The sequence below is a fragment of the Bidens hawaiensis genome, unplaced genomic scaffold (assembly GCF_021521415.1).
Source record: "Bidens hawaiensis isolate Kalapana, Puna unplaced genomic scaffold, B.hawaiensis_p1.1 tig00054139_1, whole genome shotgun sequence".
Classification (NCBI taxonomy): domain Eukaryota; kingdom Viridiplantae; phylum Streptophyta; class Magnoliopsida; order Asterales; family Asteraceae; genus Bidens; species Bidens hawaiensis.
Genome location: NW_027499762.1, coordinates 1 through 21,863, shown reverse-complemented (window position 1 = coordinate 21,863; position 21,863 = coordinate 1). Strand labels below are relative to the sequence as shown.

At 32.8% G+C, this 21,863-nt stretch overlaps 2 protein-coding genes and 1 long non-coding RNA gene across 3 annotated transcripts; 1 reads left to right on the top strand and 2 right to left on the bottom strand.

The window, feature by feature from the left end:
* Window positions 1–7,857: 7,857 nt before the first annotated feature.
* LOC143600463 (uncharacterized protein At1g08160-like) lies at window positions 7,858–9,258 on the top strand. The gene has a single exon (XM_077078145.1). It carries the CDS (start codon window positions 8,133–8,135, stop codon window positions 9,003–9,005), a length of 873 nt encoding a protein of 290 aa, XP_076934260.1. The 5' UTR covers window positions 7,858–8,132; the 3' UTR covers window positions 9,006–9,258.
* Window positions 9,259–11,858: 2,600 nt separating this feature from the next.
* LOC143600461 (uridine kinase-like protein 4) lies at window positions 11,859–14,772 on the bottom strand. Its single transcript, XM_077078144.1, has 8 exons — window positions 14,553–14,772; window positions 14,362–14,445; window positions 14,202–14,262; window positions 13,501–13,561; window positions 13,331–13,424; window positions 12,717–12,789; window positions 12,503–12,585; window positions 11,859–12,209 (listed from the first exon to the last, which is right to left on the bottom strand). Exons 1-8 carry the CDS (start codon window positions 14,754–14,756, stop codon window positions 12,060–12,062), a joined length of 810 nt encoding a protein of 269 aa, XP_076934259.1. The 5' UTR covers window positions 14,757–14,772; the 3' UTR covers window positions 11,859–12,059.
* Window positions 14,773–14,846: 74 nt separating this feature from the next.
* Window positions 14,847–17,040, bottom strand: LOC143600462 (uncharacterized). Its single transcript, XR_013147475.1, has 3 exons — window positions 16,999–17,040; window positions 16,831–16,927; window positions 14,847–14,923 (listed from the first exon to the last, which is right to left on the bottom strand). It is a non-coding gene; the product is annotated as an uncharacterized LOC143600462 (long non-coding RNA).
* Window positions 17,041–21,863: the final 4,823 nt, after the last annotated feature.

Below are 21,863 nucleotides of genomic sequence, written 5' to 3'. Positions count from 1 at the left end.
AAAAGAAAACCAAAATTTCTTGAACTTCTTGTCATCATCCAAAACTCAAAACCCTAAAAAATGGTTATTTGTATTTAATTTTTAAGAAAATATTTATTGTACTTTGTAGCCTTTGCCTCTTTTCTTAATGAGTAAGTATTAAACAATATGTTAAAAAAAGTATTAAATAAAGATTCAAACAAAGCCATTGATTATGGAAGGTCAAAGCCCCCACCAACTCCAAGGTTCAATAAAGTGCAAGAAAGACACCAAAAGTTAAAAATGGCTGCCTCAACATAGAACCAAATGAATGATAAACGTTTAACTATTTTTAGTAGAGTTCACAATTTTAAAATTAAATACCACCACCATCTAACTATACTATTAAAGTAATAAGCTTTAAGTCCATTTCTCTCATTTCTATTGATTGGTGATCATACTTTCCATGTATATCAATGACTTCTCTATTTTTCATCTTAATAAAATTAATCAATAATATATTTAAATAAGATTCATCAATGCTATTAAAGTATTCTCTTTCATCTTTCATTTAATGTTTAATTTTGAATTTTGAATATTTCATAATTATGTTTGAACTTAATAATTCTAACTATAATTATGTTTTATAACTAATTTTATTTTATTACTTCGTATTTTTGGTTGATTTCATTCACAGCCTTTTTTTTCTTCACATTAGTTTTAATATTTTTTATATAATATATAATATATAATATATAATTTAGATAATTACTTGATATTTCATCAATAGAAGAGATTACGGATTTAATATAGAGATTGGTGATTTTAAATATTCTAATTGATTATATTGGATTTAAATCAAACAATATACAATAATTGATTATAGTAAATATAGTAAAACTTAATGATGGTTAATAATAACAAATATACGTAACAAATAATCAAATCAAATAATATATAGATTGGTGATTTTACCTATTGACTGATTTAAATAATTGGTGATTTTAAATATTCTAATTGATTGTATATTGGATTTGATAATTAGTGTTCAATTGTATTCAAATTATGTTAAATTTAATAAATAAAAACTAAATTAGTAATTTTAATTTTCACACCTTATATGAATTACATTACATAATATATGGTGTTATAATTGATGTTTAAATATAGTCAACATTTATATTAAATAATATTACATTTATACTAATCTAATTTTGTAACATTGCATTTTAGTATATTCAAAATTTGAAAATCCATTAATTACGATTTCCCTTATATTCGTTCTTACTATAAGTTTTTTGAAAAATTTTGAAATTTCCTAAATTTTTGTTTCTAATCAATTACCTGTATACCTTCCTTCTATAATTCAGTCTCCCATAATTCGTCTCAATTGATTTGATATTTGATTAATCATCCTTAAGATTTACTATAAATACAAATGTTGACCTATTGACTGATTTAAATAATTGGTGATTTTTAAATATTATAATTGATTATATTGGATTTGATAATTAGTGTTCAATTGTATTCAAATTCTGTTAATGTTAATAAATAAAAATTAAATTAGTAACTTTTATTTTCACACCTTATATGAATTAAATTACATATTTTATGGTGTTATAATTGATGTTTAAATATAGTCAACATTTAGATTAAATAATATTACATTTATACTAATCTAATTTTGTAACATTGCATTTTAGTAAATTTCAATCATATGATTTAGTATTTAAATATATCCTAATTTATTATAATTTTATATATTATATATACGGTATTTTTATGCATTAGATATTTAGATATACGGTAATATAATTGATGATTTATTATATTAATGTAAAAACATAAATTACTAACTTATATTTCTATATTAATAAGTTACATTCCTTATGATTAAATATAGTCTAGATTTAAAGATATTAATTTAATTCATTTATATGTATAATATTATAATTTAATTTGACCATATTACATTTGAGTAATTCAAATTTTGGAAAATCAATTATTCCTCATTCCTTAATTTTCGTCCATACTTTAAGTTTATTGAAATTCCCTAATCTTTTTTTTTAAATTAAATCCCTATATATATTCCTTATATATTTCATTCTCCCAAAATTCAATCCGTATAAATACTTTACTTTCACACCACAATTCTTACACTATCCCACCATCTTAGCAAAAATGATTGTCTTTGTTTTAAGGTTTCTATTTTGTCTTGTGTTTATATCATCCATTTTGTTATTTAGTATTTGGCTTAAAACTGTTATTTTTAATACATTAATTTTTTGTTTATATTTTTACCACTAGGAACATGGAGCCAACAAACATCACCATGTTGAACCAATTGGATGTTATTAACAATGAGTGTATCCTGAAGGTGCGTATTTTGAAACTTTGGCGTCTGAAGGACAATTCAAAGCCCGGGGAGGATTGGTCGATCGAAATGATTGTGCAAGACGAAATAGTATTCTTACCATTCATTAATTTTTATATATCATTCATACAATTTTTTACTAATGTTTATATTAATGTTTCAGGGTAATAGAATTCAAGCTTATGTACGGAAGTATTGCATTCCCAAGCATGATGTTTTATATCAATTACAATTATTTTTGTTTTATGTTTTTGTTTGTATTTATAATAATAATTATATGATTTTTTTCTTATAATCTCTTTAGATTATATATCAAAATCGAAGATTCAATGGAGATCTTCACTATTTCGTTTTTCCGGTAACGTGATTCAAATTTTCCGGTTGTAAATTCTAACACCAATTTTATATTTTTTCACATGATTCAAATCTACCATAATTTGTAATTTATTAATTATATGATATTAATATTTAATATTATCATTTCAGGTTATTGTCCCCAACTTGATATAGCTAATTAATTTCATGGATTGAGGATTGTTTGATAAGATGCCTTTTATTTTTGTTTAATATTAATGTATATTTCTATTAGTATTCATGTATTTATTTATTTTTCACAATTTATGTAATTTAATTGATTATTATATAATCCGGAAATGAAATTTAGTTGATTATTCTATATATAAGACATTAAATTATCTATAGTAAGATAATCAATCTTATATTGTTGTTGGTCAAAGTCCAATTAATTTACCAATGTCACCGCAATTTAAAACGTTATTAAACTTTCTAATATTATCTTACATTACATTTTTAGATTTATACACATTTAATATGATATTTTTGAAACCGATTTCCCCATTCAAATGTCATATATATATATATATACATATATATATATATATATCAAATTCAATTCTCATCATTTATATGAAATTTACAAAAATATGTTATAGAGTTTGAATTTCACCATTTGTTAAAAAATATCTTTGTCAAATCCAATTTAATATATTTTCATGATTTTCATTATTGGTCAAATTTTATTTAATATATTTTCATGATTTTAATTGCGTAAATACAATAATAAAGTTTCCATGATTTTCATTTATTTCCACATTTCCATGATTTTTATTATTGGTCAAAACTTAAAAGTTTCTTGTATTAAGTGAAGTTCCTATGGTGTTTTAAAATTTTATATTATCTACATACTATTTCCTATTAATATTAAATGTATTTTATTAATATAACCGTCTATTAAGCATAACAAATTTATACCATATTAAATACGCAATTTAAAAATTTAAAAGATGTTTATAGTTTTCAATCTCATCATACTTTACATTTACCTTTTATTTATTTTATTTAGTTAGTCAACTTAAAAAAAATGGAAAGTTTTTTTTAATTTTAAATTCTAAAAAATATTTAATACAGTTGATTATGGAAATTAATTCAGATTCTTTAATAAGTTACAAAATTTGACCATCAATTTAGTCTTAAGTATAACAAATTTAGATCATATTAAATATGGAAATTGATAAATTTAAAATATTTTTGTATAGTTTCTAATCCCAACTATCAATATTAATGTCTTCGATCTCAACAAACTTTTAATCTTATATATTTAACAAATTATTAATTAGACATAAATGTCAAAATTAATGTATAAAATTGAAAAAAAATAAATATATAATGAAATTGATTGTTAAAAAGGTACTAATCAGCATTAGTTCTAGGCAGTTCGCTAGCACTAATCATCATTGATCCTAACATATATATATATATATATATATATATTAACATGAACAGATTGATTGTTAAAGAATGTACTAATCATCATTACTAATCATCATTATTTATTTTTAATTTAATATTAGCAAACATTATTTCAAATTTCGTCAACATTTCAACCAAAACAAATAAACTTTGGTCATCATTTAATTAAATGTATACAATTATATTTTGTGATGTTAAATTTCCCTTACCTATTATTATGAATTTAATGATTTATATCGTCACTAAATCTAAATCTAACTCTAATTGCATTTTGACATGCCTTGGAATATTGTAAGGTTAATTTATCCAACGATGTATATTGAAATAAAGTTTGTATTGTCTTCATTAGTGCTATTTTTATCATTCAAAAGTATGTACATATATATGTGTGTGTGTGTGTGTGTGTGTGTTTATCATAATTACATTTAGTTATGTTTATTTTGTGTCACAATTTTATAACCATAGTCCTCAAAGTTTAATGCTATTTTAATAATTTTATAAACTTTAAAACTTTAAAGTGTAACTCAAAGGTAAATTTTGTAAATCAATGGTCAAACATTTCATAATGTGTAGCATTACTACGATTGAAACTTATTATTTTTAAAAGGATTTTCAGTTTTAAATTTTAAACTTTTAAATTTAACTGGTCAAACATTCCATAATGTCAAAATGTACCATAATTAAAAATTCATTATTACTAAAAATATATCCAATTTTAAATTTTAAAATTTACAATAACTTAAATATTTTTACAATCTGGTCAAACAATCCATAAAAGATATTCAAATTTCGTCAACATTTCAACCAAAACAATCAAACTTTGGCCACCATTTAATTAAATGTATACAAGTATGTTTTGTGATGTTAAATTTCCCTTACCTATTGTTATGAATTTAATGATTTATATCGTCACTAAATCTAAATCTAACTCTAATTGCATTTTGACATGCCTTGGAATATTGTAAGGTTAATTTATCCAACGATGTATATTGAAATAAAGTTTGTATTGTCTTCCTTAGTGCTATTTTCTATGACAATTCGATTTTGAAACATAACAATTTTTTTCTATTGTCTTCATTAGTGCTATTTTTATCATTCAAAAGTGTGTGTATATATATATGTTTTATTATCATAATTACATTTAGTTATGTTTATTTTGTGTCATCATTTTATAACCATAGTCCTCAAAGTTTTATGTCATTTTAATAATTTTATAAACTTTAAAACTTTAAATTGTAACTCAAAGATAAATTTTGTAAATCAATGGTCAAACATTTCATAATGTGTAACATTACATTTCATAATTTTGTAAATCATAACGTTTGAAACTTATTATTTTTATAAGAATTTTCAGTTTTAAATTTTAAACTTTTAAATTTAACTGGTCAAACATTCCATAATATCTAAATATACCATGATTAAAAATTCATTATTACTAAAAAGATATCCAATTTTAAATTTAAAATACTTAAATATTTTTACAGTCTGGTCAAACAATTCATATTACATATTAATGTAATTATGATATTAATTATTCTAATTATTATTAGAATTCAAAAACATACTAAATCATCTCATTTACATTATATAAATATTAAGGTTTAAAACCCTAACCATTATAATCTCTCTCTCTCTGTTTCGGATTACTATCTCCATCATCGCCAATTCCGGTAAGGAAGATTAATTATTTTCCGGTAAAGTTTAATTTGATACTCTAATAGTCGATTATCATATTATTCATTATTTCATTAACAATTCTTTTTCTTTTCCCTTTTTGTTTGTATTGATTTTAATAATTATATAATTTTCTTATAATCTCTTTAGGTTTCATATCAAAATAAAAAAATCAATGGAGATGTTGAACTATTACGGTTTTCCGGTAAGGTATTATGGAAAATACTATAATTCCAGATGGGTTATTAGCATCTTGAGTTGAAATCATAACAAGTTCAAGTCAATATTAGAGTGTATACAAGTTATGGCTCTATGAATCGTTAAACAAGTCATATAAGCCAATTGATGTTTCTAAATGTTTAGTTGTTAGCTATTAAAAAAACCAATTTGTTCCTTTTTATATTAATCTTTGACAACAACGAAATGCTACAAATTAAAGTATAAACCTTGTATAAAAGGAAGTATTTACGGAGTTGTAAATATTAAATTTATGATACTTTGTTAAATAAATAGTTAGATTGTATAGACTTTTGTTCGTGTTTATTTTAAATTACACTTAAATAAGTTCTTCCTACATCTTGTCAAAGTAAAAAGTACTTAAACTATCAAAAAAACACGAGGCTCATAATTGGATGCCAATCCTTACATGTTGAAGAGATAAAATAATTTACGAATTAATTATTGGATATAGGTGAATGGAATGTTGGGGATGGGGGTTCAAATGACGACAAATGAATGTACAAATTCCCGATGATCTTCTAGTTAACAATTCATTATATCCAGTATATGATTTAACAGACTTTGTGTATCCTTCGAGTTTTAGACAAGTTCAATGAACTTACTTTCAAGAACGGACGATATTGTCGGTTAAAATTATTTGTGTTTATTAGACGAATAATATAATATTCAAATATATAATCAAATTTCTTTACGTGACGAATTTCCTATTTTCCACCCGTGTACTACACGGGTTAGTAACCTAGTTAAAGATTAAACAAATAATCTTAAACACTAATAAAACATAATTATTTTATTAAAATCTATAAACATAAAACTACAAAAGGATTAAACATTGTCTTAAAGTGACCTGACAATTGACAATTGTAAACGTGAAGCATACAAAACTTATAATCGGCGATCATAAAATTCATAACTTGTTCCTTGATACAATCAATAGGTGAGTTAATCATGGTGTGTCAATGAATCATGTTAAACTTTTTGACTATTTTGTGAATGTCCCTCCATTTCGTTGATATCTACTCCATGAAACGGTGCCTTTACCAACCCATGCGAGTATGAAAATGTCAAATCTTTAACTAGAGTACGTTGAAGGTTGTGACCAATCATTGGGTCATTGATGGTATCACCCACACCCACACCCACACCCACACCACACCCGCTCGTTGACATTGTTGTATTGGTTCACGAAGTTGTTTAGATTCGTGGTCAGGAGTATGTTTTTTTAAAATAGAGAGCAAGATAGTCGAAATGGTGTAAATTTTTTGTTTGTATCTTTACTACAATTAAAAATAATAATTAAATAACCACAAAGGCTATAGATCCTTTGGTAACGATCAATTTCACTTCATCATCTCCAAGTCCTACTCCTTGTTTGATCTACTCGTCCCTATACGAGGATGCGTTGTGGTGGTGTGCTAGCTCAACTCGCTTTCTCGCTTCACTTGCAAGTAAGATATCCCTTCCACCCTTATCATACAAAATTGAATAATAAACAAAGGGATGTTATCCCCATGGAGTCTTTATCTCCCTGTATGACTTATATAGGTGCTATACAAATCACATAGACATCACATGACTGGAAAATGTACGGAGAAAACATGATAACAACTTTTTGCAGTCTACATGGGTCTTATAGCCCCTATGTAAGTCCTATAGGCTTCCTGGCTTGTATAGAACATGATACCACATCTGACATATACGAATTGTATATGGGCTATACGACCTGTATAGGCATAGACTCATATAATGGCTAGACCTATACGACTCATATAACCCATATACAAGTCGTATAGGTTTCCCTGATGTGTGATGTGTGTATAAAGCATGCCTAAACAAATCACAAGAACTCAAATTCAAAATCAAAACCTAAACCCAATTCCGCCACTCTCATTTCTTGTACATCAAAAACACCACCCACCCACTAAACCCACCACCATTGTCTAGTCTCAATCAACACAAAAGCACTTACTTTCCTCTTTATCTTTTCTTTAATATCCCATCTAATAACAACTTAACTCCCTCTATATTAACCTTTCAATCATTCATTTTATTTTCCTTTGTCATTGTTTCATTTGGTGTTTATTTCACTTCCAAAAACCCCTTTATTTTTCTTAACATGTCACACCTCCAAAACCTCCAAACCCAATCACCACCATCCGAACCACCACCCGAGCCGCCATCGGTCTATTGTACACCTTCACCGCAATCGAAAACCACCACCCCATCGCCCACGGCCCGTAGTTTCCCAAGACAACACTCATACTCATGCATCAAACCATCACCCCTAACCAAACATGTCTTATCAAGACCACAACCAACAAACACCACTATATCATCACATATGTTAACATTAACACCCGAGTTTTCACACGAAAATAATACCATGAAAACACGCGATCGACTCTTGTTTAGAAAACAACGCCGCACGAATCCAGCCGTGTGGTGTAGCGCCATAATTTGTTTAATATTCACCATACTATTTATTTTCCTTGGTGTAACGATTTTAATAATATTCCTAGTAGTCAAGCCCAAAACGCCCATTCTTGACACGAGTCATGCAACGTTAAACGTTATATATTTCGACTCACCAGGGCGTTTTAACGGTGATCTCACATTTATAGCAAACTTTTCCAACCCCAACAAGAAACTAAACATTAAATTCGAGCAAGCGTCTATGCAATTATTATTTAAAGACGACGTGATAGCAAACCAATCAATTCAACCCTTTAGCCAAAGACCTAAGGACACCGGTGTGGTGGCGATTCGCTTTATATCGAGTTTGGTTTCGTTGCCACCAAGCCATGCAAAGGAACTTCAAACACAAGTTTTGAGTAATAAGGTTTTGTATAGTGTTAAGGGGACTTTTAAAGTGAGAGCAAGTTTTGGTGGGCTTCATTTTACTTATTGGTTGCATGGATGGTGTGAGCTGCAAATGAGTAGCCCTCCATCTGGTCCGCTTATGGCTCGAACATGCAAGACGAAGCGATGAGTTAAACGAGCCTTGTCGCGATAAGATGTTATATTGTTTGGTTGGTTTATAACTTTATATTATGATTTTGATATCAAATTGAGATCTAAATTAGCTCAATTTGATGGTATTAATTTTTGTTCATGTGGGATACATTGAAATGGTACATTTAAGTAGTTATAGGAGATTAATTATTAAATCATAGTTTAGGGTTTAAGGTTGAGTTTTTTTAGCCATCATCATACTTGTTATGGCAAATGAAAAAAAATTCTTATTAAAAATGCAAATACTTATTTTGAGTTCTAACCAATGTTACTATTTGGGCGAGCCTTATAGCAATCAGGGCCGTCTCCGAGGTAGGTCAGGCCTCAGGATGAGGGCCTGTTATTGAAATATGTCCAGTTTTTTTATTTTTATTTTTTAAAAGAGTTGCATATAAAAAAAAAAATCCTAAGAGAGCTCTTGATTCGTTTAACGTTTTTTTTGGTTTATTGTTAAACCTGTTTTGTATTTGTATATCGCTACAATAACTTTGTTTTTGTTTATTGTTATCATAGTTATCGTCAGTCTTTCAATTTTTTTCGTATATAAGGGTCTTTTTTATACTCTTCCAGGACAACTGAAATCTCATAGAATGCCCTGATGACAATGTTAAGGTTTTCATCATATATATAACCTGCACGTTACGGGTTCAAGTCAAAGTCATGAAAATAGTCTTTTGCATAAATTATAGGTGACAACTACTTACAATTTTACCATCCTTTTTTTTTTTTTAACTCTTTTGTAATAAAGCAATATGCTTGATTGACTACTTTTTCATTTTTTTCTTTCCATCAAATGACTTGGCTAAGTTTTGTTTCACATGCATACTTTAATCTCAGGTTAAAATTGTAATTTTGTCTTTTAGGTTTTCAAACATGTATCAACTAATAATTCTCTGATATACTTTAATTTAGTAATCATTAATGATGATGTGATAAGGTTTAAGCTTTATAATTCTATATATCAAATAAATATATTTCATTTAGATAGTGTTGAGTTAAGTGTCATTTTCATACTTATGGGTTATTCAATTACTCAATTTTAGTAATCGTTTTCGAATTTATTGCAAATGGCTACTTCAGCTTTTTAAAACTTACGATTTTAGTACTTTTTTCTAACCCCGTTTATTTTTCCCGTTAAGTTAAGGGCATTATAGTAAATTATTATTTTCTTTATTATTTTCCTTTTCTTAAACCCCAATAATAATTCTCCACATACAATAACATTAAATCATGAGCGTCAATGGTTTCCACCAATCCAATCTAACTCACTCCTTCATTATCCATGAATATCAAAGACAACTTATTCTTCATTTACGCCCTCTTAATCTTCAACGTTTCCTATATTTCCACCACCGATTCTGGATGATACCTCAGATCCAACACAACTTTTAAACCAACTGAATCGAACACATCTCTCAATTAGGTAACTCGATGAGTTAGTCATGAACCTAACCGAATTGGTAAGCTCGATTATTATTATTGGGTTTTTGAGTGAAGTTTGGTAATTTTGCCTTTTCCGGTTATGAGGGTGACGGAGCGGCGATGGAGGTGATGGTGGATGTAAGCGGTTGGTGCGGCAGTGGCTAGGTGCGGCGGTGGTTAGGTGCATTTTTCCGGTGAGGATCAACAGAGGAGAAAGGCTTGATTGGGGATTAAAAAAAGAATAAAAGAATAAAGAAGATAGTAAAATTACCAAATTACCCTTGACTTAACGGGGAAAAATAGACGGGGTTAGAAAAAAGTACTAAAATCGCAAGTTTTAGAAAGTTGAAGTAGCCATTTGCAATAAATTCAAAAACGGTACTAAAGTTGCGTAATTGAACAAACCACATGTATGAAAATGGCACTTAACTCGATAGTGTTAAAAGTTAAAACTTAAAACTATAATTTTAGAACTATTTAATTACTATTTTAACAATTAAATTTCTTTCGGTACTTTTTCAAACAAAAAGATAAAAACACTAATTAATTTCCGTTATGTAAACTTTCTAGTAAACATATCTACCAAACAAACTTAAACCATCTTTAAGTCTTGCAAGTTGTAAACAAGAAATGTTTTACAAATAGTCCTATGAACGTATTTTCCTCCATTGGTTCCACACAAAACTGAAAGCTAACTCCGTTAGTTTTTTATGACGGGGCTACTCATATGGCTGCCTATGTGTAAAAAAAAGCGTCTTCTTATTGCAAATTTAGTGGCTGTTTATGTGGGATTAACTTTCAGTTTGTGTGGGATCTGTGGGATCACTGGAGGATAATACATTCAAAGTCGGGACTGTTTATAAATGTTTCTTAAATTGGGATTAATCATGACTAGTATGTGAAAGTTGAGATTATTAAAATTAAATAACTTTAAATAGTAATAATTTTAATATTAATCTAAGTATGTGGCATGATTAACAGACAAGGTGCAACTATGTTACTTAAATAGTTGAATGCATGACAATAATAAATAAATAAATAAATAAGATTTTAATTTAAAGCAAAGTTTGAATTATTGAAATAAAAATCAGCAGCAGGAGTTGGTATTTGATTTTAAAATTAAAGAATGTAAAAGTGTACCATTTGCCACAACAAAAAGGCTTTCATTTGATAAAGACATATACCATAAGTCCATAAGACCACCTTTAATTTATGGAATTAATTAATCAAATCATGACATAAATGTAAAAGAAAGCACAAACTAAAGCTTCATTCCCATTTACATGTAACGGCTTTTGATCAAATACAAATTAAATTAACGTGTTAACAGTGTGAATCAAATAGTTTTAATTATATATACAACGTTTATTAAATTACTTATTCCACCGTACCAAATAGCAACAAGCGAAAGGATCGGTAATCTCATATTAAAGAGCGGATTTAAGGTCATTTTTCTTATTTGTTCTAGTAATATCAAGTTTAATTAATAACTAAAAACATAAAATAGTAATTAGAATTCTATATACAACTATCCATCCTATAACTTGACCAAAACCAGTCAAAGAGTTGACCATCTCCATTGACTCGCTGACCATCCGAAAACAAGCTTTCATTCATCATCTGTACCAAAATATCTATCTCCAAACTCGCCCATTTCGGGAACAACTTGGAACTCTTGATTTAACCCGGCTTCAATCTCGGATGTCACAATCTTTATTCTCGGAAACTCTTTGCAAACCACATGCACTCCTTGTGGCGCCTGCGAACAAAACATATTATTACTTTAACTATTCAAGGATACCAAACATTGTCGTAGCTTCTATAGTGCCGAGCCCCCCCCCTTTTTGCGAAGTAGTATAAATTTACCCGTTTTTCGGCCTAAATTTTTTAAATGTGGTGTAAATTTACCAGTTCCCGACCAAAAATTTGAACCCCCCCCCCCCCCCCCCCCCGTTTATAATTTTTTTTAAATACATTTTGAGTCCCCCTAACGTTCTTGTCCAAGCTTCGCCACTGTCACCAAACATAGTACACAGTGCGTGACCGACTTATGGATATTAAGTTTAGGAATATGATGTTTCCCTCCGGTACACCTTTCTTCACAATTAACTTGATAGCTTCCACTGCAGAATTGCCTGCGAAAAAAAAATAATAAAAATAAAATAAAATAAAATAAAAAACTTACAAGTGTTAAAAAGCAATATAATATAGCATAATAAAATAACTATTCAAAGTTTATTCTAAAAAAAGAAGTTATTAAGCATGCCTGTTCCAAGTATAGGATCCAACAACAATACATGTCTTTCAGCAATGTCTTGTGGGAGTTTTTCATATATTAACTGCATAATCATAGTTCATAGGATTTAATTTAGACACGTATTTATCAAAACGAAAAATCATTGCTTTATGTGGTCAAAAGTAAGGGTGAAAATGAGCTAGAAACAAACCCAGCTTTTTCGAGCGCGATCTCAAGCCCGAGTCTCAAATAAAACTCATTTAGTTATCGAGCCTGAGCTCGAGCGTTGTATGGGAAGCTCGTTTAGGCTCGTCGAGTTTTATGGCAGCCTTGCGTATTTTTAAGTTTTACCTCTTTTGGACTTCTATGTATTAATATCACACTGCACAACCAAGCTCGAGCAGTGCTTTGGCTCGTTTAAGATACTACACGAGCTTGACCCGAGCTTAGGCATGTTTAAGATTCTTCTCAAAAAATATATAAAAATAATTAAATATGTATATGAATTAATTAATACATAATCACCGAGCTGAGCCCGAGCTTGAAAAAAAACAACTCACGAGACGATCCCGAGCTTTAGAAAAAGTGCTCAAAACGAGCCAAGCTCCGGCTTGTTAAAAGTTTAGTTATTGGTGAAGTCAAACCTGTTGACCATTGTCGCCTTCTCTATGAATAAGAATCTTTCCAATCTTAATACCCTTACAACAAGCTCGCAAAGCGTTTTCCATACTCTCACCACTGCAAATATTTTGAAAATTAAACGGAAAATAGTTCTAAAATATAATCATTTCAAAGGCGAGAGTTAGTAAAATACCTTCTAATAACAGAAACACCACATAATCTCTTACAGAAGTCAACGCCTGTGTATACCGACCCTGCGCTCACACAAAACAAAATTTGTGTGGTATTTTCATGGTTACATGATGGATGTTGTCACCATCTACCTATCTAGTAAAATAACCGAGGACACATGTCATTTGGAAATTCAATTTTAGCCAAAATTTCCCGCTCAAACTATTTTTCTATTTTTAATGAAAATTTATCTACGCCAGTGTAACCAAAACATATCAATCCATCATTTAATCAAATAACTAATTACTTAAATTATAGAAAAGCGTGTTTTAGTCATGCGAAATTTATATATGATGTTCTCTCTTTATGTCAACTATAATGAAACATCTTATCATCTTTTGTTAGAATTCGCTATTCCATTAAAAAATATGATCACAACTTATAAAATCACTAGGTGCATCGTTTCCGCGATTATGAAAAAATTGCGTGAGAATGCACCACGTATTTGTATGAATATTCCATTAAAAAATATAATTATAACTTATTAAACTATTTAATTTGATAAAATATATGTTTTTGTTTTTTTCAATTTAATCATTTAATTTCTATAGTTTAATTGTATTTCTTTTGAGCTTCCCGTGCATCACACGGGTCCTAAAGCTAGTAATATAATAAATTAATAATAGAAATGACTCGTTTACACTAGTGAGTGCAGAAGCTCACCGGTTGGAGTTGTCACTTGTTTTTCTGTAAACGGTAAATGTCCCAAACCATGTTCAACAACCTGTTGCATGTGGAGTAATTTTCAAATTAAATATTACAACATATATGCACAAAATAATAATAATAATAATAATAATAATAATAATAATAATAAACTCACCAAACGAATCAATCGATCAGCATAAAACACAAAATCATGTTTTGTTGTTTTAGCATCACGTATAAGCATATGCATACCACGTATCTACATAAAAGAACAAGCGATATGATTTATAAAAGAAAGTGAGACAATAAGATCACTTGAAGATTTGTAAAGGGTAAACTGCATGAAATGGAATTTCAAAATATTACCTGAAAGGTTGAGTGAATAACGTATAAATTTGGATATATTTTGCAAAGATCATGTTGACCAAGTTTTGTTCGAATGTGTTGCACAATTAAGTCAATAGCTACATGATTGTCTCCACCACGCGGGATGATGATGTCAGCATACTTCTTTGTTGGGAGTATGAAGTTTTCAAATGAAGGCTTCACAAACTTTTGAGTACTGCACATGAGTTCAGAATTAATACAAGTGTCAGTTTCAACCCAACAACCCGTTGACTTATGAATGGGTCAACTTGGCTTGTGTTTTGGTCAAACCTGGTCAAGGACCATGCCAATCTCTCTTCCCTTTTCAGTTGTATCACGCCTTATTCTTCTCGCCAGACGTACATCAGCATCTGCGTTAAAGTCAGCATATTATAGACTTAAATTTGGCCAAACTACAATGTTTGACTCGACACACGGGTCAATGAAAATGTTTGTTTATTGGTCAAATATCTAAACTCCCACTGGATTCAAACAACATGGAAGGAAGCTTGCAGCGTTTAAATTAGGGATGTGCGTGGTGCGGTTCGGTACGGTTTTAGGCTAAAACCAAACCGAAAACCAAAACTTCGGCTTTTGGAGTTTTGAAACCGTTCGGTTTCGATTTTTCGGTTTTTGTTTCGGTTTCGGTTTTTACGGTTTTTGGCATTTGAGCTTGAAATTTAGGCCGAAAAAAAGTAGGCAAAAAATAATGAATGTAGGTATAAATAATTTTGTTAATTGTAAAATAATAGACTATTATACATTTGATCAAATTTATTGGAGTTACATATTTATTAAATTCTTATAAATAACTTAATATTAAATATAAAAAAAAAGACAGAATTACAAATTTTGTCCTTTAAAAAAAGCCAAATTACGGTTCGTGTCCTTTTCTAAGTTTCCTTGCAGGCGGTGTACTTTAAACTTTTTTTTTCTACACGTTATGTCCTTTACGCTAACTGGGTTAGAAAAACTCAGTTAAATGCCCTCACGTGAGGTGCATGTGAGGGCATATTAGTCTTTTTGCCTACCTGCAACTACTTCTTTCTTCTTCATTTTCACTGCTGCTGCTTCTTCTTCTTCTTCATCACCATACCTCCCACTCTTCTTCTCCATCTTCTTAACCATCTACCCCTTTCTTCTTCAGCCATCACCGTCACTCACCACATCTCCCGCGTAGAGGAGCTCCTAACTAGTTCGGAGGACCAATAATCCACCGCCTCCTCACCATTAATTAATTTTCCGACCAACCACCCCCCATCGCCACCCACGAATCATCTTTTCACCATCTTCCTGCAAAAACCCTATACCCTAACTTGGAATCCCTATTGTGAACCAACAACCACGGATCTCTTCCTTCCAAATCTGAATATCGAGACCTGCAAGACCAATCGGAAGAGCAACAACTCATACCACCATGACTAGAAGCTGCCGGAAAAACGAGAAGACGAAGCGAGAAAGAGCCGCGGGTTCGTTTCTGATTTAGATCCGGTTTAGGGGGTAATTGTTACAGGTGAATTGGATGGTAGTTAGACGGATTCTAGGCGGCTGTGATGTTCAGAGGGTGGTTGGCGGTAACATAGAAGAAAGATCCTGGTAGTGGCCGGAATTTGAGGAGGTGGTGGTGGTAGTGGTGATGATGGAGCTTAGATGGTGTTTAAGGTTTACAAGGGAGAAATAAAGAAGAAGAAGATGGTGAGTGAGATGTGGTGAGTGACGGTGATGGCTGAAGAAGAAAGGGGTAGATGGTTAAGAAGATGGAGAAGAAGAGTGGGAGGTATGGTGATGAAGAAGAAGAAGAAGCAGCAGCAGTGAAAATGAAGAAGAAAGAAGTAGTTGCAGGTAGGCAAAAAGACTAATATGCCCTCACATGCACCTCACGTGAGGGCATTTAACTGAGTTTTTCTAACCCAGTTAGCGTAAAGGACATAACGTGTAGAAAAAAAAAGTTTAAAGTACACCGCCTGCAAGGAAACTTAGAAAAGGACACGAACCGTAATTTGGCTTTTTTAAAGGACAAAATTTGTAATTCTGTCTAAAAAAAATAAAAATTTAGGAATCCGGTTTGGTTCGGTTTTTTTTTTTACATGCAAAACCAAAACCGAACCGTTAGTGCGGTGTTTACAAAAACATAAAACCAAACCGTCGGTTTTTGTTTCGGTTCGCTTTTTTCGGTTTAGATTTTTCGGTTGCGGATCGTTTTTTTCGGTTTCTTGCACACCCCTAAGTTAAATTTCGGATATAGTATTAAAAACCAGACTATGTGAATAAATGGAACCTGTATCGACAAATATCTTCATATTCAACATATTGCGTACACAAGGATCATGAAAAATAAGAATACCCTCCAAAATGATCACATCAGAAGGATTCACCTGCCAAAATGTTTAAAGTTTAAACGGATCAAAATATAGAACTTGATATTATTGTTGGCAACTTTATACACGCATAATGCATCGATGAAGATAAACGGAAGCAACTTGTAAAATATATAATATTAAGAGAGCTGTGAAATCATATTTCGGAATATCAACTGATTTTCCGTTCTTCAACATCTCCATTGATGATAATAACTTTTCAGTGTCAAAAGCATCTGAAAACAAAAACCATGGAAGCGCGCATGATGTCATTAGCATAACTTATGCAATGTTGTAAAAGTAGGATCACAAGGCCAGTACTCGCTATAAGGTATGTCGCCGAGGCGAGTTTCTGTAAATCCGTCTAGTTACTAAGAATCGGTCAAAGGTGGTCAACCTCAGCCAGAATCACATCTTATCGGTGAACTTGGGCCCATTTTGACTAAAAGATAAAAATAAAACATAATTCGTATTTCGATAATATTAAAGAATAAATATCATTTTTTTAATTAATGATGAGTAATTTATTGAAAATTTTATTATTTAAAAATGTACTTCTCTTATTTATATTGATATTCACCTATTTTGTTATAAAATATTAGTAAACCTATGATAGTCGACATATATATATATATATATATATATATATATATATATATATATATATATAATATCCAAAAATTAGTTTTCTTTATATTTACCATGTCCGAGTACTCCCCGAGTACTCCTGGTACACCCAACTCCCCAATCAGCCGCTTAGGGTCCGTCTAGCGACTTTTGCAACCTTGAGCTTATGCGTCATTTATGAATAAAAAATTATTAAAAGTATGTGAATTATAGAAACAAAACCTACCAGGATGATCAAAATTGTATTCATGAACTAACTGAAGTTGTTCTGAAGTCAAACTATGATAAAATGAGTCCTGCAAAAACACACACACATATATATATATATATATGTATGTATGAGTTAGATAGCCAGCTTTTGAAGTGATTTAAATATAGTAACTAGGTGATATATGAGAAATAGATTGACCAACAAAAAGATTTTAAAATATAAACAAAAACGAACCTGGTCAATGATCATATCAACTACGGTTTTCTTTCCAGATGATGCACCTCCAGCAACCCCTGCTTGGTGATTAAAATTAAATATACCGAGAAAAACAAGTAAAAGTCTTGATATTTGAACAATAACCCTCATTGACCGTTATAAGGGTACTTATAGGGGGGGGGGGGGGGGGGGGGGGGATTTTAACAAATAAAAACACGTTTTCGTTAATATTCTTTAAAAAAACTACAACAATTAACGATAAAAAAACATAAATAATCTTAAGAGTAAACTGCGGTTTTCGTCCCTGTGGTTTGTCCAAATATGCGGTTTTAGTCCAATAGTTTCAAATCTGCGATTTTCGTCCCCGTGATTTCATTTCACTTGCAACTAAACCCGACCCCACTAACCCCGTTAAGTCTGGTCATTAATACCATCAGTGTGCCCCTCACGTGAGGGGCATATTTGTCATTTTTCTACCCAAATAAACCCCGACACTAATTCACAAGCCCCCTCACGTGAAGGATGAGGTATATATTTTTTTTTGGTGGGGGGGAGACAAAATTGCCCCTCACGCGAGTGACACGCAGATAGGTTTAACTATCAGACTTAACGGGATTTGTGGGGTGGGGTTTAATTGCAAGCAAAATGAAACCACAGAGACGAAAATCGCAGATTTGAAACTATTAGGCTAAAACTGCATATTTGCACAAACCACAGGGACAAAAACCGCAGTTCACACTATTCTTAAATACTAAATTATAAGAAGTAACAACTACTTGAGGATGTTCAAGTTAGATATGCTAGCAATGTGTTCCACGAGGTCTAATCGTAGTCTACAGTGTTTTTCTTCATTCCACAACTCCGAAATGATGTCATCGCAACGACTTCATCAGTCGGAGTAAAACAAAAACAACCGGGACGTTCAAGTGTGTTCAACTAATCGGGTATGTTCAATTTTATTCAAAATTTAAAATATAATATTAATATATATGTTTATAAGAAAATGAAGTGTAATAATATGTGTACTACTAAAAAAAGAAATTTTTTTTATTTTTATCATAATATATACATTTTAAATGAATGAACAAGTGAGTAGTGAATTAGTCATACTCACTACAAATGGCGCGCTTGAACTACTTGAGGAGGCGGGCTGGTGTGCTAGGGGGTACTCATTTACTCGCATGGGTAGCGAGTTGAGTGTCCTGCACACCCTTATAAACAAGGAAAAGTTTCTATTATTTTGAATAACACATACCAATGATAAACGGCTGCGGAAGAGGTAGGTCCCAGCAGAGCCCAGTTGGACCCGCAAGACTCACCTTGAACAGGGACGTCTGAGCAACGACCAACTGCTCCCGCAGGACCCACCATGCTCAGAGAAAACCTTACGCGCAGTACGCCAGCTGTACCCGTAGGGAAAGCCTCCCAATGGTGAAGTACCCCGCCTGTTCTCGCAGTTGCGGATACAAGCCATCAGGGAAGGCTACCCGCACTAACAGCAAGGCTACACGCACAAGGCACTAGCTACTTCAGTAGTCACATGAAGGAATGAGCAAGGCGGGAATACTCCCGCCTAAATGAGCCAGTCCGTATACTTCTGGAAAATCTTTTGTACTATACCTACTAAGGTATGGGCAGAACAGACGATCTGACCAGAACAGCCCGTGAACCAATCACAGGGTGACAGCTCACCGACAACAGTACGAGGAGGAACACCCTCTAGTACTGTTTGTCACTATTAGCCGCTGCCTACTCACCAACCCTTACTATGGGACGTGCGCAGCCTACAGTTGGTGGAACAGTGCATAGCCGGCAGTAAAGGAACAGTATACAGCCGACCTTGTTACTGTCGGCCGTAGTCTATCCACCAACCAGCATGGCCTGTGCGTAGTCCACTGTTGGTAGAACAGGAATACTATTCAGCGGCTGTACCTTCTAGGAAACCTACCTTCGGCTATAAATACTCCAACATCTTGGAATGGTAAGGACATCATCTGATATCTCATTATCTTATCTAGCAATCTCTTAATATACACTTATATTCAGAGCAATCTAGTCTGATTCTCACGCCGGAGGGTGGTCACAAGGAGGAACCCCCCCTTCTCAGTGACGAGCTTACGGTGTCTGTTTTGCAGGTCACCTGAAGAACAACCTTCTCTGCTGGACCTCATACTCGTGGGAAACATTACTTAACCCCCAGATTATCCGTAATCTGCCCCGGGTCACCTAGTGTTTCTTCATTGGCGCCATCCGTGCATAAAAGCTAGAACTAATTCTTAGTTTTTTCAAAATTTCTGAAGAAATGGTTAACGTTACTCCGGTCCCAAGGCCAGTAAGTGACCAAGAAACCCCGGTGACCACAACCCCAGCAACTGGGAACACCGGCGGTTATACAAATCTTACGAACACTACCCCGGTTACCCAAGCCGAGGCAAGTGCAGTAAATATTCCACTGGGGTTCACTGATGCCCAGTTGGAGAAACGAACGAGGGTCCCTCGCCAAACACTAGATCAAGTTAAGGCGTGGGCCGAAGCACGTCAGAAAGAGTTCCAAGCTGAGTTGGATGAACGCTTGCGTTCAGTTCAACTGGCTGACGAATTCGGCAGTACTCGCCAACATCTCAATATGAACAGTGAGTGCGAGTACTCAAACGATGAGCGGGAAGAATCCGATACCGACGCAAAACCCTCGCCATAAGGCAAAAGGGAAGCGTAAGGAAACGGACTTCCAACCGACAAGGAATTTTGGGGAAGCCTTTAAACCAACAAATGCGGAGAGAAACCCGCGTGACTTCTCCAAAACCTTTAGACCAACTGCTACAAATGCAGGAAAGTCTAAGTTCGCAAGGGACATTGCGGAAGCAATCGCCCCGAGAAGTGCCAAACAAATGTCCAACATCGGCACTTATGATGGTCTATCCGACCCAGACGACCACTTGAACAGATTCATTGCGGGGCAACCGTCAGTAACTGGACGGAACCCACGTGGTGTTATATGTTCCAGATGACTCTGGTTGGAGCGGCCAGGGCATGGTTCGATCGTTTACCGGTCCACCACATTTATGATTGGGCGGACTTTCAGAACAAGTTCAGCCAGCACTTCAGCCAGCAAAGGAAATATACTGAAGAACAGTGGACGATCCTCAACTGCGTTAGAGAAGAGGATGAATCTTTACTAGACTTCATCACTCGCTTCAACTCCAAAAAGCTAAGTCTCGGCAACATAAGTGAAGATCTTGTTCGCGCCGCTTTCATCCAGGGCGCCGAATACCCAGAGCTTATCCGCACATTGACGGGTAAGGACGGCATGCCATCAACATGGGATGCCATCATGACGGCGGCCAAGCGCTTTGCCGAGACGGAGAAGCAACTGGGAAGGGATCTTCCCCAGAGTACACACCTCTACACGCAGAGGACTAGAGAAAACAATGTTCGGATCGCCCGGCAGAACAAAAAGAGGAAGCTAGGTATCTGGCAGTCAAGGGTAAACTTTGACACCTCATCCAGCTCTCACCCTCTTGTTGGCGGAAGAAATAACACACACCCTTCAAGCCAAAAACACCGGTGGACGCCACTCACCAAAAGCGTCACGGAGATATTTGCCACTGAAAAGCTACCATGGCCAAAAGCTCCAATGATCCGGCAGCGACCTAATGCGGATCAGAGTAAATCCTGTGACTTCCACGGGACAAAAGGTCATAGTACGGAAGAGTGTACATCCTTGAAGGATATTGTTGAAGCATTCGTCAAGGATGGAAGACTGGCACACCTGGTGGCATCAATCAAGAAGGGAGGAAGGAACGACAACCGGTACCGAGGCAACGGACGAAAGCCCGTTGACATCAGCATCAACATGGTTCATGGTAAGATCAGAGGAAGAAAAAGGCGAACGACAGAACC